General features: G+C 48.2%; 1 protein-coding gene across 1 annotated transcript in view; it reads left to right on the forward strand.

The window, feature by feature from the left end:
- Positions 1–1,441: 1,441 nt before the first annotated feature.
- LOC119372306 (heparan sulfate glucosamine 3-O-sulfotransferase 1) overlaps positions 1,442–25,211 on the forward strand; it is a 28,481-nt gene continuing 4,711 nt past the window's right edge. The window contains exon 1 of the mRNA XM_049419828.1: positions 1,442–1,630. Coding sequence (XP_049275785.1) covers positions 1,442–1,630 — 189 coding nt within the window. The remainder of the gene's footprint in view (positions 1,631–25,211) is intronic.

Genomic DNA, 25,211 nt, shown 5'->3' on the forward strand with positions numbered 1-25,211 from the left:
TTACTGTGTACCCTGCCACACCATAAATAAGCATTTCATGGCTTTTTGCCGTCACAGAAGACGCGTGGTCCGACGAACTGATATTGCGCAAAGCGCAATTGCAGTGCATGTTGAGCATCACCAGACATTCCTCCATCAATCAAATTATCCAGTACAGCAATCTTGCTTTCCGTTTGTACCTCAGGAAGAGAAGCCAGAGCAGTGATAACTTCTTGGGCACACTTTCCTGATTTATGTGGTTTTGCAATGTTATAAAATGCTAGCGAACTATCACTAAAAATTCTGCTGCAGTTGGATTGTCATTCGTTCCCGGCCCCAGATTGATCAGGTGAGGTCCACGTAGTCCAGCAAACACGCCGTTGCAGTTGTGGTCGTAGTGACACAACGGACAATCCGCAGCACCACAACACAACACAACGAACAAGCAGGCGAGAGCAATGAGCGGGTGACATTCCGAAAGCGCGCAGCGCCCCCTGCGGGGTCATTTAGAAAGCGTCAACCCCTCCCCATACGGTGCGCCATGCGGACGGTAGACTAGCCAGTATTCAAGGGACCATAGCGCTACATCGTCAACTGGACATTTAATTTCGAGGCGCAGATGGCCTTTTCATTATGCACCTACGACTACGAGTGATGCAGGATTGGTGGAATCCTGGCCACCGCATTGAGGGGAGTAAGAGGGGGTGGACGTCAACCATGTTATTTAATCCGGAGCACCGAAGAGCGCAGGTGGCCGTTCACTGAGGTCGAACGATGTAAATAGTTGTACATAAAGCATTTTCTTCCATCAATTTGTCCTGCTTACTGCTCCGGGCACAACGCCCCCTTGTGTCCACACTGGCCACGCTACCCAAGTCGTAACAGCGCCCATGCACACCCCTGCACAGGACATAGCTTCGACCTAAACGATGCGACGACGTTGGCTCGGAATCGAAAGTGGGGCAAAAGAAAACTCCCGGAATCGTGGTTCATTCGTCTTAAACCACCAGCTTGCAACAACTGTGGCCCCCAACCGGAAGTTTACAAGGACACATATGTGACACTGATCGATATCCACTCATTTGTTGAGAATGCCATCTGCATAGGTGGCAAAACGACTCCCGGGAAAAAAAAAAGCTGCTCTGCAATCCCATCCGACTCAAGACTCGCCAGCACTCGGCATGCGGGACTGCTCGACTCATGGCTCTCGGGATGTACAACCGTGACCTGGTCATACGTATACATGGGTTGCATGTGACGTCACTTCCGACTTGCAAAGTGAGCGACCGAACATCGAGTCGGAGTCGGGCTGCGCGTGCGGCTTACTGCCGCGTCGGAGCTTGTCGTCGTCGTTTGATTTATTTTGAGCGATATGGCGAAAGAAAACGTGCACGCGCTTTGCCCGTCGTACTTTGAAGAACTCGTGGGACCGACTCGGGTACGTTACCGAGCTAAAATTGAAATGTGCGATGGCATCGACCCTTACGAACTGCGCATCGGTAAGGACGCTGCATCGGACGTCAATCTGCTGCCTGCCGTGACGCACGGCGACATTGTGAATTATTTGGTGCTTTCAACAAGTCACGTCATGCTGCAACAAATGAAGGCCTACAAGTCGCTGGATGGCCACAACTACTTCGCCAGCGGATGGGTGAAGAGCAAAGCAGCTTCCATCGCAGCGTGTCGTCGTTCTAAGCGAGGTTAATTAACGACGCTCTTTCACGTTACGGTCGAAGTAAAACTTCGTGTTTGTCCAGACGCATGGGCGTCGACAGAATTTTGTCTTGAGGGGTGCAAACCAGTGTCCGGTCATAACGGCAGTAGTCCGGTCATAACGGCCGTGGCCCAGCAGTAGGCTCAGTCGGGGTTCGTGTCATCCATTAAATTCGCAGGTTCCCTTGAAGAAGGTCACGTTCACATGTGTTGCACCGTTAGGCCACATTTAACAATTCGAGACGCGTTTATTCAAGGGGAAAAGCTCGTCTCTACATCACTGTGAATCTAGGCAGCATTCTGGAGAAGAGACGTGGTCACGTCAGTAAAGGTGTTAAACCTGTACACAAGTCGAAAAAACCTTTACCTGTGATGAAATGAAGACTGCAGACACGGATGTATTTTTCTTTCTTCAAGTCTCTTCGCTTAATGCGCGCCAGCCAAGCGTTACGGCGCTTTGCGGACAACAGCCTCGTTCGCGCGCATTGATTCGTTATAATCGCGGGCAAACTAAGCATTCTAACGCGTGGCTGTGCCTTGTCTTTAGATGCAGAAGTTCCACTTCTTGTTCTGCATCCGAAAACAGCGCAAATAGTCATGGTCAAGCCGGTAGCGCGTCTGAAGAACAGATCTCGCCGCTGCAAAGCTTCTGCCTATACGCTTCCAGACAGCTGCAAGTGTTCTTAAACATGGCGGCTTTCGGTCCTGTCGTTCCCGGATGTGACGTCCGTGCAACCCATGTATGCCAGCTTTTGTTATAATTAGCCGCTTTTAAGCATATGCTTTTGAACTGTTAACTAGGGGTGTGCGAATATTCGAGTTTCGAATTCGAATCAAATAGTACCTAGTCGAATAATTAGATTCGACTTTTGAATAGCTAGTATTCGAAGTTTCGAATAATTCGACAGGACGAATATCTAAAACGCGACAAAGGCCAATGGTGCAACTTGGTTAGGGTGGGGTGGCTAAAACTAACGCTAACGTCGTTACAGTAGGCCGTTCGTTAAAGTTTTCACCGACATCCTGGTTCAAAAGCAAGCGCATGCTGATCTTAAATGGGCTTATGTCATTTCCGCACGTAGAAAAGCATAAGAAAACTGTCAAGCCCTTCACAACTTGGTTCCCGAAACGAAGGCACGGACTCCTTGCGTAGTTCGGTCGCGTATTCCGAAAGCGCCGTAAAACATCCTGACTTTGGCTTGCGAAACCCGCGGTCATTGGCTTTGCATGTAAAAATTTGTTCACACTGGGCAGTCCTGACTTTGGCTTGCGAAACCCGCGGTCATTGGCTTTGCATGTAAAAATTTGTTCATGCTGGGCAGTCGCCACTGCCGCACCGAATCACTCGTTCAGAAACTCCCATCGTTCCGGCACGCAGTTAAAACGCTGCTGTGAACGGGCTCCCGAAGATTTTTGGGCCCGGAGTAACCCATGGCAATGAAACACATTACCGTTATCATATGATCTGTATTGCGCTACTACGGGGGGAAAAAACTAGCTACTAGTCGTTAGGAGCTTAGGAGTGGTGCTGCTGACTGGAATGGCGGCTCTTCTATCAACATGCTTGCGTGCCCATAAAAGCTGAAACAAATGCCACTCCCGAACAAGTGCGTAATAAAACTGTCGGCACGCCATAGCATCCCTGATTTTTTCATTGTCTTGCCGTAACTGGCGGTACACATTTCGTGTAAATATACTATTCGATATTTTGGGCCACTATTCGGCACTATTCGATTCGAATTCGATTCGAGGTCAAATTTGACTATTCGCGCACCCCTACTGTTAATGGATTGCAATCCGAGCTTTTACACACACACACACACACACACACACACACACACACACACACACACACACACACACACACACACACACACACACACACACACACACACACACACACACACACACACACACACACACACACACACACACACACACACACACACACAAACACGCGCGCGCGCGCGCACATGGTAAAGACAACTTCTGGCTACCGTAATAAAAGTTGTGAAAATCTTTGTACTACAATATAGGAAACAAAACAAATATTATAACGCCCCAGCAAAGCAATTGTCGCTGTTGCTTTGTTCGTTATTTCTTTTTTTTCTCTCTTTTTTTGCTTTTTTTGAAAGTGTCGTTTGGCCCCCAAACTGGGTGGGCGGCCCTTGTGCAGCGGGCTGGGCCGTGGCCCTGTCATTTCAATTACATCCTCCGAAGAAGGCTGGACCGCCAGCCGAAAGTGTTAGAATGAAATAAATACCGTATTTACTCGAATCTAGGCCGGCCCCGATTCGAAGCCGACCCCCGAAATTCGCAAGGCCAGAAAAGAAAAAAAACTTAATCATTGTTTTAGTAAGACTTGTGTTTGGGCAAGTTGGTTCATACTTTATGCGGAACAAACGAGTGCTATGGAACGGGGACATAGACAAGAGGCACACAGGACAGGCGCACAGGACAGGCGCTCAGTCCTGTGTGCCTCTTGTCTTGTCCCCGTTCCATAGCGCTCGTTTGTTCCGCATCAGTTAATAATTGTACTCGAATCTAAGCCGACACGCCCCCCCCCCCTCCCACTTTCGCACATCGTTTTTTCGAAAAAAAAACCTCGGCTTAGATTCGAATAAATACGGTATTTGTTTTGTTTCCTATATTGTAAAACAAAGCTTTTCATTATATATTTGTGTGTGTGTGGGTGTGTTGATATGCCAGCCCCCCCCCCCCCCCCCCCCCCCCCCCCCGCCGATAAAAAGTTTCTGGCTACGCCACTGACCCAAGACAACATAAGACATACAATGCACCGCGAATGCGGCGTTGATAGCAAGTTGGGAAAACGAAAAAAAACCCGCATTTCCCATTTCCCCAAAGGGGAGTATGAGGAAGTGCGAAGCACGGGGTGATGCTATGAGGGGGCGCGCGCGACTAAACTGCAGAGCCGAGCGAAGGAGACGGCAGCGAGAGAGCACGCGCCAGCCGACCCACGGAGGTCTGGCCGTTTTTAAGTGCAAAGCACTTTTACTGATGATGATGATCTGTCTTCCGAACTCGTTCCAAAGAACCCGCAACGTGTTCAACTTGTTGGCGGCGTTGCGCACGCCCGAGATGGGGCTCAGGTTGTTGTCGAACCACAGTCGATCGCACACCGCGCAGCTATATCCGAAGCTGCGGTCCAGGAAGTCTCGCTTGAAGCGCGCGTCCGGCCGATCGAATTCGAGGGCCCGCGCTCGCTCACGCATCGCGCGTCCCCGCGCCAGATCGGCTTCGGGGTGCTCGACTCGCTTCGTACGCTTTCGTTCGGCGTCTCGCCGCCGGCCTTCATCACCACAGGCAATGCGCGGGGCGCGCGCAGCCACGGAGCGGAGGGCGGAGCGCGCGCAGTCACATGGGGCGTGACGTCGCTGCGCCGTTGCTACAGACGCTCCTCTCCGCTCTTCGCGCCGTTGCTATGGGACGGCGGATTCAGGGTCGCTTATAAAGTGCATTCGCACTTAAAACATGTTTACTGGCACTTTTTGTACAGTTAACTACATAGTGAAAAGTTAAGAGTTCAGCGGCGAGCGAACTGGATGAGCCTTTAAAGGAGCACTGACACAAAATTTTGAAGGCGAGATAACCTGTGGGGTGGATTTGTGTGGACACACACGCATCATCTACGAAATATCAACGGATAATACAGCCTAGAACATATTTAAAATCGCGTTTAAAGTGCGCGTCGCGCCACTCCACGTGAAACGCGCCTTTGGTGTCCTTGTAAACAACCAACCGCCACCTGCCTCACGAGTTTGTGTTGGCTGCCACGATTGTTGCGGGCGCTCTCTCCCACTCTCTCCTAGCAGACCATTTCAACGCAAAGGGGAGACTTGCACGGGAGTACAAAGGCTGATGTCCTCGCCTCGGCAGTGCATCTTGGGGGGCATTGTAGCAGCACCCAGGAAGCCTTCGTTGAAAAAGAGTTGTCGACGCGGTGCTCATGTGCACGCGGTTTTGTGTGCTCACGTAGCCAGCTATGTTTACATAAAAAAAAAACACTCTGGGTCCCGCCTCCCTCGGTGCTCTCTGAAACCGAAACTGCGACTGGGCGCTATGAAACCGTCTCCAAATAATTAACGGGCGCGCGCTCGAGCAAACGAGCTTTCCAGCCCTGATAAGCGGGTCGTTAACTACTTATCTCAACAGAACAAACAAGATGCAAAATTTTGGTGTCAGTGCTCCTTTAACCCAGGGCTCGGAGCCCTTTTTCTTTTTTCACTCAGCGCCGTCGTTATAACCCCTCAGGCTGGCTCCTCCATGATTGTAACCAATCGCACACACGACACCACCCACCATGACACCAGCCAATAACACTGTCGCTGAGGTATGCTGAGTGGTCGTTGCACTCGTTGAAGCACGGCCGGTCTGGAGGCGCGCGCTCGCTGAGCGAGCGCGCGCCTCTAGACCGGCCGTGGTTGAAGCAGCAAAGTTCCTGCGGTCAACGACACGCTTGTGGGGTCAGCCTGGAGAACAGGATACTCGGACAAGTCAATCCTCTCCTAACGCCTACGTCACCACACTACGACGGAGCTGCTTTGTCGGCGCTTTCGGGAAACAGTTAAAAGCATGAACGATCGAATGGATTTCTGAAAACGCGTCCTCCACGCCCGTCGTAGTGTGCTGACGTCACCGAGGAGTGGAGAAGCCTTAGCTAGTGTAGAGGGTGTTGGACAAGTTCATCTAAGTTCATCCGCCTCTCCCTAGAAGGGCAGGAAAGGGTTTGCTGCGACTTACAAAACGTCCAGGACCGGCCGGCACCGCAGCATACCAAACCATGTCAAAGTGGCCCATTGTGAAGACGTCGCCAACTTTGACGTCTCATTGTATCTCTGTCCATTGTATCTCTGCCGCCCAGTGGAGCTCGTACGAGGCTCTTCCCATTGTGGCGCGCTTCCCGTCGCGGGAAGTCCGTTTCTGGGATGGATGCAGGTGCACCAGTAGTGAGAACGCATCGCCCGTCCATTCTCATAGTCACCGCGTCGCCACCGAAACAGCCCAGCCCCCTGGCGCAGTATCTGGCCACCTCCTCAGCTTCCGGCAGGGGTTCCGGCGGGTTCCTTCACACGAGGGAGAAATCGGCAGGGGACATGGGGGGGGGGGGGTGATTGCAGATCACGTGACCACGTAGTCACGGATTAGTGAGTAGGCACGACCCCCCCACGACTCCTCGGAGGAGACGGGGACCTTTTCCCCGACAGGACAAACTATCCCCCGGCGGTGGGGGATATGGCGGAATTTCGCGCTCTTGTTTGGCCACATTGTTGCACTTGCTCGCTGCAGAGAGCGGCAGTGGGTGTCCAGTCTGCAGCTGCATGGTCGTCTGCAGCTCGTCGTCAGCAGCTCGTCAAACGGGTGGTACGAGCCATCAGAGTAGTCTAGTAACACTGGTCTCCCCCTCCGTTCGCCTCGTCCGTGTGAGTGGGGGACATTTGTGGAGTCTTCTCCTCGCGAGCTGACGTCACTAGGCTCCGCCTTTATCCCCCGAGCATTTGTCCCGTCTGAATACCCCTTTAGCTGAGCAACCCGTTGTTGCTCCGGGATTGGCGCACCTGTGACGACATGTGGTGACGTCATGATGACGTCATCTTGCCACATGACATCATTGATGACGGTAAAGGCAAACGTGAGAAGAAGCACAGGACAAGCGCTTGACTTTTCTCGTGTGCGTTCTTCTTTGTCCCATACCTAATTTGCACTCTACAGTTTGCCACATTATGAACCAACCAGCCCAGCAAAGAATTCTCGTGATGACGTCGTACGGCCTATGTATCGCCACGTCTCGCCAAATCTCTCATCAAAGTCACGGGGGTTCAGGTCAGACGGAGAGGGTGACATTTAATTCGTTCACTTTAATTCGTTTCAATTTACGTCATTATTAACAGCTATAGACAAAATTAATGACCCCTATGCTTTCCCTGGCCTAACTGTCTGTTGGATGCATTTTGTTGCGAACTTACAACCCGTGTACCTCAACCGTCGCCCATGCCAATATTATCCAGGGAAATAAGACTAACGCTCTAATGCAGACAACGAAGAAGATGATGTGCTCTCGGACAGTCTCGCTGAACGGGACTCTGACCGAAGAAGAAGACGTGTTTTGCGTCTATGTTCTTGTCTATGCTGCTGCATAAAACGGGCTGCTTGCTCTTCTGCTAAACGTCTTGGTTGTCCGTTTACGGTGCACCGCCCTGCACTCTCAGATTATGTGCGGAATACAAGCGGGCGCGCATCCGCACTTACATGCCATTGGCAGCGCAAACATTGAGCAGTTTTCTTGGTTTTATTTCGTCGAACCATTACGGAGCTGATGGTCAACATTACGGAGCTGATGGGAGGTGCAGATGGTCAACTCGGACACGGGAGGGCAAAAGCCGCTCTTGGACCAAATGGCAGCAGAGGACGAAAAGCCTGACCATTAACCTCCAAGACCTGTAACACACACACAAACACACTGGAAAGTAAATAATCGATTACATTTCTGTAATTGCTCAGTTACTTTTCTGGGGCTGTAGTTGACCACTGTAATCAACTACAGTTTAGGGGAAAGTAATTGTAAACGGTTACTTTTAATTCCTGTTAAGCGTACAAGTCCAGTTGATACACGGCTGCGTTCGTTCATCGCCGCATTTTACGGGGCTTCACGTTCGATGATGAGCGCGTCCATCAAATAGCGTGAAGCCCTGTACAATCAGCGAACGCAGCCGTGTATCAAAGAACGCCTGGAAGCGCTTGAGCAGCGGCGCGCGTATATTTCATATTTGGCGTATTTCGCGCGCTTTTTTTCTTCCTCGGAAAAAACAACTAGGCAGATTTCAGCTCAAAATAAATGCTTGATTCTGGGGTTTTTTGAGGCGACCTACAAAATAAAGTTAATATTTCAAGGATTCGAGCTAGAATAAAAAAGTTGGCTAATTGAAGTTTATTAATTAGTGCTTAGTCATGGAAAACTATACAGGTTGTATGTACGTACGACTAACACTAATATACAACAGGTAGACATTTCCTAGAGCACGTGGTTTTTCTTTTTAAATCCTGGTCCGAGTTAGCTTGGACGGTATGTATAAACAGCGGAGTTGTTTGAGAGCCGGCCGTGAGAACTTGGGTGTCCGCAGAAAACCACCGGTGGGTATGCGCCACAGGATCTGGGCAAGCCCCACCATCGATTAGAGCTGGTGCGAGCGTTAAACGAAAATGCTGCTTGGCCAAGTGGAGCACGTGAATGAGAGAGCAAGGCAGAGATGGAAAGAAAGAGAAGAAACTCTGAGGACGCTTGAGCTTCGCCTTCAAGACACGGCGGCCCCGCGCACATCGTCTTCTCAACCGCTATATATAGCCTGGCTTCGGTTCTCGGCCTCAGCCATGCCGCAAGGAAACGAACGCGTAGCATTGGCCGTTTCAAATTATCCTAGAACTGCAAATACAGTTAATGCCCACTACGCCATAATTCTTTCTTGATGCAGCGCTAAAAGACAGAGACTAGAAGGAACAATCACACAGAAGTCTACGTATGTGCCGTGTAAGTACGGGGTCGTCTACCACGTCAGGCAAACAGGCAGATGTTTAAATGTACGTTTAAAGGAGCATAACCAGTCGCTGAAGAAATCGGGTGCTTCGCATCTCGCGTCGCACTGTTGCACCTGTGGTTGTTCTCCAGTGTTTTAATACGAAAGTCTTGTCACACAAATGCAAGGCAGAGGTGATAGAAGCCTTCCATATCAAAAGAATGGGTGACGCATGCGTCAGTCAGGCATCATTGTCACTGACGGGAAAGGAGTTTTCTTTTCTGCTGAGCACGTATTCTGTGAAGTAATGCTTATGTTAGTGACTAGATTACCCCCCCCCCCCTTTTTTTTTTTTGCTTTTGCACACTGTTTTTACTTGTCCTTCCTTGTTCTTCTTGTTTTCTTGGGTGATCTTTTCAAATAAATTTTTCAGTTGCGAGTCAGCGTTCGTTTGTGTGACTGTTCCTTCTTATAGTCTCTGTCTTTAGCACTGCATCAAGAATGCATTTGTACCAACTAGCCCAACTTTCTATCCTGTTGCCATAATTCTTCATTTTGCGAATCAGCATGCGTCCGTAAGGCAGCACGCGAACTCTACGCAGCTGATCACTTTTCTGGTGCTTTTGACCATGATGACGATTAAATATCTCTGAGCGCTTCGTAATGGGTGGGCCTTTAAAACACCCACTCATTGCGCAAGTCACTTGTTTTGACGCCTGGCGCGATTCTACGCTTTTGCCACGCAATATTACATGCGTTAAGGAGACTCCTTCTACTACACGTCATTTGTATAAGTGTTTTTTTTTTTCGAAGCTGTTTCAAGCAATTACGTGGCTGCGTGCAATTGAATTGTTCGGCTAGCAGATTACCCCAACCATAGGCGTGCGCAGGTTCCCGTTCACGGGGGGACAAAGGTTCATCGCGGCGGCCCCCTCCTCCCTATTAAGTAAATGTATAGGGCAGACTTTGCGCCCCCTCTGCGCACGCCTATGCCCCCAACCAGAATCGGACCGAAACGCCTGAGTATTGATTTTGTCCCTATGCTTGGCTGCTATGTTTATGGTTTATTTCTTGATCTGAACTGAATAAAGGCAGTGAATAAAAAAAAATGGCGTGGCTCTGCGGTAACGTTGGTGGTAGAACACCTGCGTGCCACGCAGAAGGCCTGCGTTCGATTCTCACTCGAACCAAAAAAATTTATTATTTATTTTATTTGCATCATTCCCGATTTTTCGGTCACGGACAACGCTGATTTTTCGCTCGCAACCAACGACAACGACGCCGACACTGGAATTCCTGTATAACGAGCTCTTTAACGCTCTCGCGTTAAAGTAGAAAGAAATAAAGGGAATAAAGACATAAAAAGATAGAGATAGAAAGGGGAGAAACAAGGAAAAGGAGAGAGAGAGAAGAAAGAGAAAAATAGAAGGAATATAACAACTACAAAATAAAAGAAATGCGAGAAAGGGAAAGGAGGAAAGAGCTTCCTTCAGGCTCGGCACCACAAGTGCGAGGCTGCCATACTTTTATAAGTAAAATGAAGTGCAGGCACACGTATAAAAAAAATTTACATTTATTCGACGTTGCGACCGGGGACCAGTACCCTGTCGAAACGCTGAATAAATGATTTCGTCGAAAGCGTCAGTCCTGTATCAGTACATTTATGAGTCCATATATATATATATATATATATATATATATATATATATATATATATATATATATATATATATATATATATATATATATATATATATATATATATATATATATATATATATATAGGGGGGAGGCATTTTCCCCGCCCCACTCGCAAACTTTGACACATCAATTCTTTTTTCACGTGTTCGCCTGGAAGGTTTGCTAAGTGCGAGGTCAGTCTGCTCTCGGTAGCCGGAATCTTCGCCTTTGTCGGATGTTCGCTTCGTAATTCCATATCAGTTCGACAATATTACCTACAAGTTATCGTTGCTTGAATAGATGTTGTCTTCGCGACGGCGAATACATCAAAGTTGCTGCTTGAGCGCATAGGTAAGGGACAACAGATCAGGCGTTCGTTTCATCGCGTCTTTTTCCATCATATTTCGCCTCTTGCGTCCCGGCGTCTCTGGCCTTCTCGTTGCAACCTTTTAACACGCGCGCACTCCCGACTCGGATCTCGGAAAATGTTTGGAAAAGCGCGAGGGACGAAAAGGATTCATCCGTGCTAAGGAAGAGGGCGAAAAGGGGAGTCACGTGACGAGAGAACCAATGGGAACTGCCGGCGGTGGCCGCAGTCGATTCCGACGCTGGGAAAGGCACGCATTGATGGGGAGGGGGTCCAAGATGACCGCCGACGCTGCAATGGCGTGAGGCGAGCGCGGCCTGCGCATGCAACTGGGCCGCGGCGTGGCCACGATGAGCTAGTAGCCCGCCGAGTCGCCGCCGGAGCGGGGAAGCCGCACTCTGAAGCACGGCGCCCATTCCGGTGAGTCTTCCTTTGTGGCCCAGCTCCGTGGCCTTCAACACGCCTCGTCTCTCCATTCGCGGACAAGTGGGACACACTCGGGCTGATTGGTTCGTCATTGTAACCGCGCTATAAGTACGCCAGCATGAAATCTAGCGAATGCAGCCAATTGCCATTACATTGCAGTGAAAGCGGCCGCATTTTGAGGACTGCGCGATAATCCCGAAATACCACGATGAACGTCCCATATCCGCAACAGTGGTGAGGCCTTCCTTCAATTCCGAAGGAACTCGTATCCTTTTTGTTTGTTGTTTATGCAAAAGTGCTGCCTTGGTTGTTAGTCAGCTTTCGTTTCAAGACCACGTTCTTTCTCTTCATGTCGTGCCATCGAGGGTATAAATCTCTGCTGGATATAAGTTGCTCCTCTGTGTTCTCCGTGCAACACATGCGCGCGCGTATGTATACCGCGAACAAGTGCGGTCATCCTTGCCTTTCATCGTGAGGAACTTGTGACGCGATGCGATATTTAAGACGTTCCAGAGTTCATGTTGCCAAGTAATTATGTCGTCGAGGTGTCTTGATTCGTGTAGTTATGTCGTGAATCCGCTTCGAGTCGCCAATTTTTGTAATTATTAGTCGCCAATTTTGTAATGTAATTATTGTGCGGCCTCAAGTCTATAACGAAGTTTATGAAAGCACAGCTGCGAAATGATTTTGACGATATCGCCCGCGACAACACAAGCATACCTGGATTACATAAGGTTAGACTGGAAATCAAAGTGTATATTTCACCAATGACGGAAAATTCGCCAAGCAACTATGTCGCACGTACATGGCAATATGCGAAATGAAGTCGGCACGAGGCCTTGGAACGAGTTTTGAAACCATGAGCATGGGTTTTGGGGATATAGCGTTGTCAACCTTGCGGGAATAATTAATGCACCGCTATGCCGTATAATTTTCTGACGGAACGTTTTTTATAGCCGAGCAATACCAAAGAATATCCCCTTCGCATCTCTAGCGCGTTCGGACGCAGTAATGAGAAAATCTGGGCCACCGGATTGATTGGGATATAACGCCAACAAGAAAGAACAATGACTTCGAGGGGAGTCCCTTCTCATCCAAACACTAAACCGAAACTCACGCCCGCTGTCATTATTATGCCGCCGTATCACAACGTCCTCGATTGTCAACAAGACTCACATCGAGGGAGCTGTAACGTCTTTTTCCTTTTTTTTTGGGGGGGGGGGGGGGGGGGGGGAGCTTTTGCTTTTCACCCACCCCTTCATGTACTGCCGTCCGCGGACGCGCGTTACTCTGCAAAACGGCTGCGAGGATTTCTTTCCTTTTGTGATTGTGTTTACAATGGCCAATTAATGACCACTTGTGATGGTCACTCAGACCGACCACCGATTAGCGCTATGAAAATTTCCGAATGAGATGTAAAGAATTGTTTTCAACCTGATCAGACATATAGAGAATGATTTTTTTTTTTCAAATATATTCTGATTGAGTAACTCGCTTTTTTTTCCCCTAATCGCCTCGTGAGTGGGAGCACGCGCAGACTAATTGTGCCCGTACCCGAAACTGGTTCTACCTCTAATACCGCCAAAAGAAAAACTATCACAAGTTTTCACGTGAACTTATAATAGCCATTTGATGGCGTTCCTTGATAGCAGTAATTTATTGTCAGCAAGGTTTCCGGAAAGGCGTGTCGACTGTAACAGGTGCATCTGGCCCATATGTACAGAGATCTCGCTAAGCACAAGGCAACCTTTATTAGAGTTTTTTAGCAAGTTACGGAGCTATGGTACGCAATATACGGTAAGGCAGCATGGTAGCGCTCCTCCTTTCCGTGCTTTTGCCGGTGAAGGCACCCCAACGCCACAATTTTTTTTATTGCGATAGCAATTATATGGACAGTCTCGGCTGGATTTTGCCGTCGCCGTCGCCGCCGTCATGCACCGTATATGTATAAGTATGTATATATATATAAAGGCCCCAAAGAAAAATAACTCAGAAAAATGCTTCCGAAGCGCGGAATCGAACCAGGGACCTCTTGCTCCGCAGCGAGCGGCGCTATTCACTACGCCACGAAACGCAGATCCTCCACGTAGCTAATAGGACGGACTCAGAGACAGAAGGCGATAATAAGCGTTTCTTCATTACCAGCGAGGTGGCGCTAGGAGCCCGACGGGCGCATTTAATAGTCGTCGGCGAACTCGCTCGCTTCTTCTTATATTTGCACATGGGAGAAGCTTGCCCTTCCGCTGTCTGCTCGCGCGGTTTTCTCGTGGCGCGGGGTAGAGGAATGTTTCACGCTTTCACCGTGATGTCCGCGCTCATGTTACGGCGCGTACGAATGTCACTCGAGCTCAGGGACGCCGCTAAACGAACAAACAGAAGATGAGCGCGAACTATCAAGTGTCACAGCTCGACACTTGAAGCACGCTAGTTTCCTTCGCTGCTTCGGCCGCCTTTGCAACAGAAGCGCTGTTCAAACTGAGAGTATCCATTGGCGAGCCTCACTTCGTATAGCATTAGTTCCTTGCTATCGCATTCATTGCTTCGCCCTTGCGGCGAAACTGTGACTTTTTTTAATTACTGTGGGGTTGTCACGCCTCATTGTTACCTGTCAACCTAAGCACTGTTGAAGGGACACTAAAGGCAAATAACAATCTATGTCAGAATGAAAGCTCAATGTATCACAACGCCTAAAACCGCAATATTATCAGCAGCAGTGCCCAACTTACCGAGAATTAAGCTAAATGTATCACACGACGTGGGCCACGAGCGGGACATTTTGGAAATGATCCCGATGACGTGAGAGTGCCCGACTACAATTAATCACTAGTAATCAAACTAGCTGCAATAAAAAAAAACCTTCCGTGCATCAAGAGACGTAGTAAAATGCTGCTTGTTCGTTTCTGTTTGATTCGTGGAAAAAAAAAACCTCTTTGGCGTTGCCATGGGGAACGGCCCGCGTGGTTCAAAGGTTCCGTTTTCGCCCGCCCGGCTTCGCTCACGTGGTCGCGTCTCAGTGGTAGTTTCGGTATCGAGTACTGCCGCGTGTGTTTTGCGCGCTGGTGAAAGTTGCTCTGACAGAAAGTTCGACGAAATGCCGCATGCGTGTGATGTTGCCGGATGTCCGAATGGTGCACGCCGCCATTGCACGCCGCCGCGCAGTAAAGGCGAGCAACGTTGGGCACGGCAACAGTGACGTCAGAAAAACCACCGTCAGGCGGGTGATTTGAAGTACGCTAACGCGACGCGGACCGCTAAAACGTGATTTTATTTCAAAATAAGCACTTCCTTGGCACAAGAGTAGCACTACGAGGTTTCTGGACCGCTATTTCAACAATCAACGTCAACTTGATATTTGCCTTTAGTGTCCGTTTAACAAGGGACCTCTCGTACGGGGGGCGCACTGACACTGGGAGCGGCTTCAAAGACAAGGGAGTGGTTTCCTCCTCGCCTTCGCTACCCTTCCTACAGGTGTTGCTACAGGCCATATCTCCCCCTCGCCAGGGGCGTAGCCAGGGGGGTGGTCAACGCCCCCCCCCCCGAAATTTTTCAGTTTTGCTTGCGTATATTTACACGTGCACATAAAAACGCACGCACGAACACATATAAAGTATGGTTGAACCCCCCCCTCCCCCCCTGAAAAAAATTTCTGGCTACGCCCCTGCCCCTCGCCACTTATTTCATAAAAGCGCGTGTACAATGCCAGCACTAAGCGCTGACCCTATCAAGATTTCGCGCTTTTCGGCTACATCCTGTTATCTCCGTTTGCGCAGTCGGAAACATAAAATGAAGTGAAATCAGTTGATCGCGCACGATAGTCATGCGAGGCAAGGAAGAACGGGTAGATGGCGGCATGGCAAAACAGTGCAGAAGACAATTCACATCTGATATTTCGTGTATATGTAACAATCGAGAATATGTGCTACATAGACGTCACGGGAATCGCTGTTCTGCGTCACGAAATGCGCCAGAAAGACGAGAAACGCCAGGAGAGAAAGGCTTGCTGCTTGGATATTGAAGATTTCAGAGTTTCAGCTTGGATAGTTTTGTCCCTTCGTCGGTAATGCCTGACCAAGTAGAGCCATAAATTGCCGAATTGAAGTAGTAATAATTCATAAACTGTTCATCAGAACACAAAACGACTTCGCGTAGACATAACGTACATTGTAGCCTGGAATACCCATTCAATATTGTTGTTCTACACAGAACAGAAAAAAAGTTATTTACTCATAAAATTTCACTGTTTTTCCCATTTTATTGGAGCCTGCATCAATTTCTAATTGCTTTACTGGCAATATCTCTTCACAGAAACCTTGCATAACGCTTCATTAAAAGGCGCAGCAAATTTCATTTCTTTATGTTGACCAAAAAGTTTTGCCGCACTGGCAGTACAACGGAGGCTTGTTCAGCAAAAACGCTGTTTTTTGCTCACACTGTTTTCATTGCCATGAAATAACGCTCCAGACTAGGCGACAATACTAGCTGTCATTAGAAAGCGGAGAACGTAAACTTTCCAATGCAGTACAACTCATGTTCATCCATTGAGCAGAGCAAGCACAGTGACTAAAATATGGAGCGCAATTGCCACTGGAGTGGGACAGGCGGGCTTGTTGGCATAAGGCTTGTTGGCATGGTGGCTAGAGGGGTACTAGTTGGTACGGCTAAAGTCCCTATAGGTTTTTTTCCTTTTACTTAAGTACCGACAACTGCCTCCTTTCCCGGCCCTCTCTCACGCGCAGCCGGCGTCTGCCGCCATTTTGGAAGATTTACACGTGCGCCTAAGTACATTAGCCACTCATCTTTCAGCGGACAATGTGCTACCGTAACGCGTCTTTCCCCTCCCGCCAACGCCCCGTCGTTAGTGAGACGGGGACGCGTTTCACCAAGTGCTTGAAAAGCGTTTAAACCTCCTTGGTTAGGAAGAACATGGCTACCGAAAACGAGAATTAGCCAATGAGATTCGTCTGCGGCGCTTCAGTGGTTGTCGGTACTTAAGAAAGAAGAGGGGAAAATCTAGGGACTTTAGGTACGACATACTTGAATAACAATGGTATAACGCAAAGAAACGGGACACATGAAGGCAACAAGGAAACACACACACAGCGCTACACTTCCCACAAATAGTTTCCAATTGTTGCCTTCTTGTGTCCCGTTTCTTTGCGCTATACCATTGTTGTTCAGGTATACCGCTCTCGATGTTTGTGACTAATGGTACATTCGACTGGTCGTTTTCGAGCGCTCCGCAGACGCTGAAAAAATTACATAAAATAGCAACTAACCATTGCTACTAACATTATCGGGTCAAAATATGATCAGGAAGGAGAAACATGACTTGCATACCTGTTTATTCTTGTTGGAGAGCTTTAAAGCGGTTGAATTCAACACGTTTAAACAAAGTCAGAGTGCTCTCAAACGACCAGTAGAATGTACCATAAGTCTGCGAACAATAAAGCCACATGAAAAGGGTGGTTGTAGTTAAGGGCGTTTTTAGATATATGATGTCGGAGCATTAGTGTAGAAGCTTGGGCGAGTTGGTTTTGGTTCGTGACAGCGTATATCACAGCGCGCCAACATGGGAAAAAAACAGAGCAGAAAAAGAGCGCTGCTGATCTTTATTTTGCAGAAGAGCAAAATATACATGTGCAGAAAACGGTAAAGGCAGTCTATAATCAATACATCGACAGTCAAATCACTTCTTGCACGTGTCCACGATCCCGGTCAGGGAGTCACGCTTGACATGGGGTACTCACGCGGCATGCAGTCGCCCAGTTTGTGTATCTTTTACGCTTCTATAAAGTCCTGACCACACGCACGCGTTGCAGCGCGTCAGCGCGTGGCGTTTAGACGCGGCGCCGCTCTCTCTCCCTATGGAGGGAGGGGGCGCATGGCTACACGAAGCTGCGCGCCCTCTCTCTCCATAGGGAGAGGGCGCGGAGCTGTGACTAAAAGCCACGCGCTGACGCGCTGCAACGTGTACGTGGGGTTAGCTGCAACCCGTGCCTTGCCACTATACCGCACACTGTTGAAAAAGGCAACTGCAACTGCAGTCACGGCTGTGAAAGGCCCCTGCGTCACACTGTGCACCTTATTTCGCTCTATCTATCTATCTATCTATCTATCTATCTATCTATCTATCTATCTATCTATCTATCTATCTATCTATCTATCTATCTATCTATCTATCTATCTATCTATCTATCTATCTATCTATCTATCTATCTATCTATCTATTCGCACGTAGGCGGTAGATAGATAGATAGATAGATAGATAGATAGATAGATAGATAGATAGATAGATAGATAGATAGATAGATAGATAGATAGATAGATAGATAGATAGATAGATAGATAGATAGATAGAAAGAAACGCTGAAAGTGCCTAGGGTTCGCTAAGAAATGTTTCGCATTTAAAAGAAAGAAAGAAGAGCATTGGATATGCGGGTACGAGCGAGTAGTGGCGTAGCCACACGGTGATACACGGGGCCCGTGATCCCCCACCCCCCACGAAGTTTTTTTCTGCCATGGGATAGAGGAGCACAAAATGACATAGGTGACTCTTTTCAGAGAATTCTGACTTGCCACGTATGCGACTCTTTTGAAGAGTCACAGTGACTCTCTTGGTGGGTCAGAGTCGGCGCGCTCCAGGAGAGTACCTGAGTACCTTACCCTCTATACTCGGCGACAGCTTATCTTGACAGTGGAGCGAAGGCTACGGAGGCGGGCTTCCGCACATTCGTGTTGCTCCGCAAGTAGTATACGGCAGCTTGCGGCTGATGTCGGTTTTGCTCGCTTGCATCGAAAATTATATACGCGAAAAATGTGAATGGGAGAAACATTTCTACTGTTCAGTGTATTTTTAGTGTCATATATTACGAGTATATTTTTCTTGGAGCACTAAACAGCGCGTTTGCGGCCGGACACTGACCCACTATGTTTACTTTGGAAAACGGGCGGGCTGAAAATGTCAAATGGAAAGAAAAGGAAGGCATTCTTGCAGAGTGAACAACAAGCGTATTTTACCTGCAACTTCCCGCAACTGTCTGTGTCTCATAATAAATAACGCAGCATTTATTTCAGCAAAGCAAATGAGAAAATTATCAGCAAACTTAAGTACTATTTTTTGGCGCGGTAGCAGGCATGCGTTTCGGTTCTGTAGCTTCCACAGTGCTCTCAAGAAAAGTTGTCGCCGAGTATTCCGAGTGGAAGGGCTCTTATCCGAAGGATCACATTACCACGTACTTTTGGGGGAGTCAGATGACTCTTGCCGGTAACACTTCTACAGGGGTCAAATGACACACACCGAAGCGTCAAGCGACTCCACAACTATTTTAAGTTACTCAATTCACCCATTCTCTACTGCGCAACTACTGCTGGAAATAGTGAAGTATTCATTTTAAGAAAGTCCAATGAATACTTGCCGTTGTGCCCAGTGACTGCAAAAAAAGAATAGTTCAATTTTAGCATTAATTTGATGAAACTCATCAAAACAACTCACCTTTTCCAGCAGAGTAACCTAGAAAGCGCGAGAAGGTGGTCTGTGATTTCCAATTAAGCCATTGAGGTACAGTATTCCTTATTCACATGCTTCTGTGAGTATAGCCAACTAAAATCTGTGACAGTGGTGTGCATAGTGTCATATGGTGCAAAATAAACTGCAGAAATCGGCATCATGTTTCCATATTTATTCCTTAAGATATTGAATAAATCAAAAAGTCGTGAGGACTGGAGGCATCAGACTTGTGACTTGCTACGTTGTCGCTCCTGTTCAGCCTGAGCAGCCATGAAAAATTGTACCTGAAAAGCGAAACGCGATACTATAATGAGAAAACGGAATTGTTGTAAGAGTTTGCAAAACCTACACAATCAGGGATTTACACAGACATAATGAAGTCTCACAAAAAAACAACAAATGCAAAGAGGCATGGTAAGGAACCAAGTTTTTTGCCGTTATCGTGTAAAACACAGCTTGCAAATAGTATCTTTTGTAACACGTCACTTGGCGGCAAACTTGCAGCACAAGATGATGTGAGCCTCTTTTAAACAACAAACGAAATTGGTTTAGGCTCCTTTGCGTGGGTGCCACTCACCTCTTTTCCTACGTCGTGTTGTCCAACCAAAGGAAATGTAGGACAGACTGCCTCGTTGACAGGGCGAACGCCGCTGTTGATTTTCCCATCACGAGTGGTGAGGTGAGGCGCCAGACCGTAGCGACACCTTTGTTTCCCCGAGTGTGGCTGTCAACTGGAGTGAAGAGGCGGGAGAAGCGATCCGGGATTCTGGGAATAACCAACACACACATTGATTATTCGTATTTAAAACCACCTTTTGTTCAACACACCATTACTGTACACACAGCTGACACGAGTGTTTCGTTTTAAATAATTTCGCAACGAAAACAAATTTTCACGTAAAAGAGGCTGGAACTTCGTTTTGCAATAGGCACTGGATATATGCACGAATGAAAGCACTTCTTTTCTGACAAATTGCTTCAAAATTTGCTTTCAGAATAAAAGCCCGGCTTTTCGCCGGCATATTCCAACACCCAAGCGCATCCTCCGGCAGCCAGGGGCACGTCATGAGCGGTTAATGACCGCCTATTTTACAAACGTATACCCCATCCTTAAATACTCAGATAAACGCATGCGAGTACGAGCGCCCGAACGACACCCAGCGCGCGCGGACGCCGTCTACGTCGAGATCAGACATGTCATATGCTGGAATTACCGCGCATAGCTCCCACAGTCACGTACACTCACTCGATTCTGTTATAACGTCAAAAGTCATCGCAGATGTAGGCAAACCACGAAAACAGCAAACAGAAATGAGGGAAAAGAGTGCACGGCGGCGGCCGCAACAACGCGCGCCGCGAAAGTCTCGAGCTTTTCACGCGCTGGAAACATCGTACAATATATCTGCACCTCAAACTACCGTCTTTAAGCCAACAAAAACCATTATATATAGTGCGCCGAAGTGTTGTGTACACAGACTTTTTTTTTAACACGGAAGTGTCAACGGATATGACGTTGTAAAACATAAAGACTAACAGATGGCAAAGAAAAAGTTCCGTCACCGGGAGTCGAACTTACGACCCCTGGCTCCGCAGCGCGCGGCGCGAAACGATTAGGCACGTTCTTCGCCATGCTAACGGCGAATCTTGACGGGCATGCCACGTAAAACATGATTTACATGACGTGGTCGCGGGGCGCTCGTGGTCGTTTAATGAAATGCATACATACCAAAATTGATCTGACGAGATATTTCTGTATGACGAAGGTTAGTGACAGGTGGTAACATGTAAATCATGCCTTACATGACATATGCGTGCCATTATTTTCATGTTACCGCCTGGTCATTCTTGGAAATATTTCGGCGCGCACACAAAAGACAAAAACGAAAGGCGAGAAGACAAACGGGCGCGTCTTTTGTGTGCGCGCCGAAATGTTTCCAAGAATGTCCTCAAACCAACTCGCCCAGCTCTCCATACTATTACATTACCACCTGGTATTTATGTTCGTCATACAGTCACGTCACGCAATACCGATTTTGGTACATATCAAGCCAGCGAACCGGCCGCGAGTGTACCATGAGCGTGGTATGTAAATCATGCCTTACATGACACGCGTGCCATTATTCATGTTACCACCTGTTATTTATGTTCGTCATACAGTCACGTCATGCAATACCGATTTTGGTGCATATCAAGCCAGCGAACCGGCCGCGAGTGCACCATGAGCATGGCATGTAAACCTTGCCTTACATGACATGCCTGCGTTCCATTATTTTCATGTTACCACCTGTTATTTATGTTCGTCATACAGTCACGTCACGCAATACCAATAGGTAACAGTCAGTTTTCATGGCGCGCTGATCGTTGTATGTGAGCCCAAAGGCGTCACTTTTGCGCCAAACATGATGAAGAGCTGCCCGGCAATGTCATTGTGCATGAACCTTCTGCGGCAACCACGCGAAACAAGCTGCACTTGTGCGGGGGAGACGCAAACATTCCCGGAACAACATTCGGGAATTCTCAACGAAACGCTTACCTCACAAAGGCGGGTATCAGTCGCGGGAACAAATTTTTCCCGCCGTATTCAGTGCAGCCACACAGCCCGTCGCTTGGCATCATTTTTCCCGCTGGGTATAGCAAAGAGGGCTTTGCCCGTTTCCCGCCGGTAGCTGTACCCAAAAGCGCAGCACCCAGGCATTTTTCGATGCCTCGACAGGCTTCCGATGAAGTGTCAAAACGATACGGGATGTCGTAATGTTCCTGCACGCTTTTTTGAGGCAAAAAAACAATCGCCCTCCAAAGCGCCGTGCGTCGGCGGCCGGGAGACACTAGCGAGGCGAGCGAGCCACTTGTGTGGCGAAGAAGCCGAAAGGGCGCGGCGGCGAAGAGAAAACGAATGCGGTACTTTTCCCGTTACAGTGACTTCAGAACCATGCTTTTAAAGATCGCGGCCCCACGCGTCGCGATGAGCGCGCCTACAGGGCGTTGTCGCTCGAGCGCGCGCTTATCTCGTGATGGAGGTGGTCTGTATACGTCTTGTGCTCTCGCCGCAAGTTTGCGTTGAGAGCACGAAGGTCACTTCGCTCACTGCAGCGGCCGCTTTTGCGAAAGGAGCGCGCTGCTCACACAAATATAAGTTACATCTGTGACAGTTCGCGCTCATCCTGCAGGTGTATGCTCGTTCCGTGCGTCCTTTCTGCTTGAGCAGCGCGTTGCCGTTCTTCGCGTGACATTACAATTTGTTGCTATAGCGTTAATTCCTTCGCCCTTGCGGCGAAAGAATGCCCAAGCAACTACGTCTGTGAAGACACCTTTTACTTTCGTGTTATACCGATTCCTATGTAACAGAAGGATCAGCCATGTTTTTTCACGTTCCCACGCGCGGAAGCACACTGCACTCTCAATGCCGATGGAAATGCTATTATGAAGTAGACTAAAGGGCATCTCAAAACGACATCTTGCACCTTCAGCAGTGCAGACACAATGTGCGATCGGCAAACAATGACCCTTGATCGCTCATTTTATGGGAGCTTGTACAGCAACGCGCATAACGGTGTCAACTTGTTAACCGGCAGTTTTAGTTTAGCATCCGCTGTTGCCCCGCGGACGCAGGCTGCTGTTGGAAATGGCTGGCAGCCTACGTCCGCAAAGCTGCTGCAGACGCCCAGCTAAAGCTGCATAATTAGTACCCACGAAAGCAGTACACTCACCGTTAGCAGACGCACGTTGTCCGTCTCCGTATAGCTCCATGAATATTCCACCCTCCAAGCGTCACTTCGAGCACGGAACCTGGCGTCACTGCCACCGAAGATGCGCATTTTCGCTCGAACACAGAACTACCAGACACGCAACCCGCGCAATGTATTCCAAAACTTCCAAAAGACTGAGGAGACTGAGAGAGCCACGCCGCCACGACGGCGCCGAACAGCAAACGCACGATGTGTACGGCGTATATGGCAGCGCCTTCATCACGGAAGCCAAATGAAACGCGCTTCACGAGAGTCCAGTGACTCCCGCAAAAATGATAACTCTCCTTTTCTGCTGCTACCTTCCAAAAGGGGTCAAATGGATACCCGAAGAGAGTCACGGTGCGGTGACCCTCTTTTGACTCTTTTTTTTTTTTTAAAGACGAAAGTGTTTTGTGCCCGGGTCCACCAAGACTTTCATGGCGTATTTCCGTCACGGAAATACGTCAGCAAAATGAATCCCATCAAATAGCAAAGAAAAAGCTATAAGAAAAAGTTCCGTTGATAGGAGTCGAACCCATCACCTCTCGGTCTGCGACGATGGCTTCCAGGCGTTTAGCCCATTGACCTACCGCCAAACACATAAAGGAGCCTACATGAACGCGCCTTTTATCTTTCACACTTTCCTGTCGGCGCTCTTGGATGGATGGATGGATGGATGGATGGATGGATGGATGGATGCGTCCCATTTATAACGGGGCGGTGACATGTGTGCCACCAGGCTCGAAAAAAAGAAAAAACGCGTCGTTGCTACGACCGTCCGCTTCGGTGAGTTTCCAATGAAATGCAATTTCGTCAACGCTTTAACACACCGCGAGGTGGTGGCTTTAGCACAAGCCTCGCTCATAGCATCCATCCATATCGAGAAATAGCTCTCCGACGCTCGCCTGGCTATGGTAGCCTAGCTGTCGCACCGCGTTCCCCGCTCGCCCTTTGAGAATTAACGGCCAGTCTAGAGGGAAGACACGACGCGCGTAGCGTTTCACGACGCTTTGAAGGAGTGCATATCGAGTATAGTGAACTAGAACATATATTCTAGTTTTATATATATGTATATATATATATATATATATATATATATATATATATATATATATATATATATATATATATATATATATATATATATATATATATATATATATGTGTGTGTGTGTGTGTGTGTGTGTGTGTGTGTGTGTGTGTGTGTGTGTGTGTGTGTGTGTGTAAGTGTAGATATGATTCAATGGGACAATTCTTCTCGAGTAATGGGTATAATACAACGGAGGCGTTGTCAACAGTGATATAAATATTTATTTCCCAACAGTTTCGGTAGGGGACCTCCCTTCCTCGGGGGATGAGTTAAAACTGACGTCGAAGTTCGATCTTGCTTCTTGCCGCGTCCCTCTCGCCTTCAAGGACATTTCAGAGAGTGGGGGAGATAGATTACGGGAAAAAGAAAAAAGGAAACAAAAAAAGAAAAAAAGGAGAGAGAGATGAACACCGACGAAGTCAGAAAACGAGGCGAGGAAAAAAAAAGAACGCTAACTGTGTATGGCATGAAGTCGTTGAAGGTGTTTGTCGGTTCGCGTCGGGCGCAGGGCCACTCAAAATTGTTGTCGCGGAGGGCAGGATGAGGCACCTGAGGGAAGAGTGTCCCCTTAATGGGTCGGCATACCGCCTTTCATCTCCGCCCGCTCCTTGTGAATAGGCTCCAAGTGGTAGAGGAGAGCGTAAGCACCTTACATTGTACACGTAGTGAAAAACATGAACGAAAAATAAACAAAAAAAAGAAAAGAAAAGCAAGAAAGTAAACGACACTGCACACGTACGAGCCAGTCAAGAAACAGGCATGGTCCCAATTATGATTCCGTGTTGCCAAATTCATTTTGGCTTATCTCTCGGAGGCAGGAGAGTCTTCCAGGGTCCTCATTGATGCCGGCTGTTAATGTTCTAAATTTAAAGATAAAATATGCCTCACGTTGTTCGCGCGCGCGCGTGTTTTGGCAACCGGACTGTAAAAGAGTTACGCTGATATTTTCAAAGCTGTGGTTTGGCAAGCGTAGATGTCTGGATAAGGGTAGCTTCGGCAGTGAAGTGGCGTGGTACCGGTGATTATTAAACCGCAGCCGAAATGTATTCTTGCCCGCAGACGTTACAATGTAACATGTATATCACATTGCTGGAGTCACAATTTAGGTTTTGGGTGATGTTGAATTTGAAATCTGAGAAGCTTGCCTTTGATTCACGCGTTGTGACCATGTGTGGGCATACCTTGCAACGAGCTT

This window comes from Rhipicephalus sanguineus, chromosome 10, assembly GCF_013339695.2.
Source record: "Rhipicephalus sanguineus isolate Rsan-2018 chromosome 10, BIME_Rsan_1.4, whole genome shotgun sequence".
Lineage (NCBI taxonomy): Eukaryota > Metazoa > Arthropoda > Arachnida > Ixodida > Ixodidae > Rhipicephalus > Rhipicephalus sanguineus.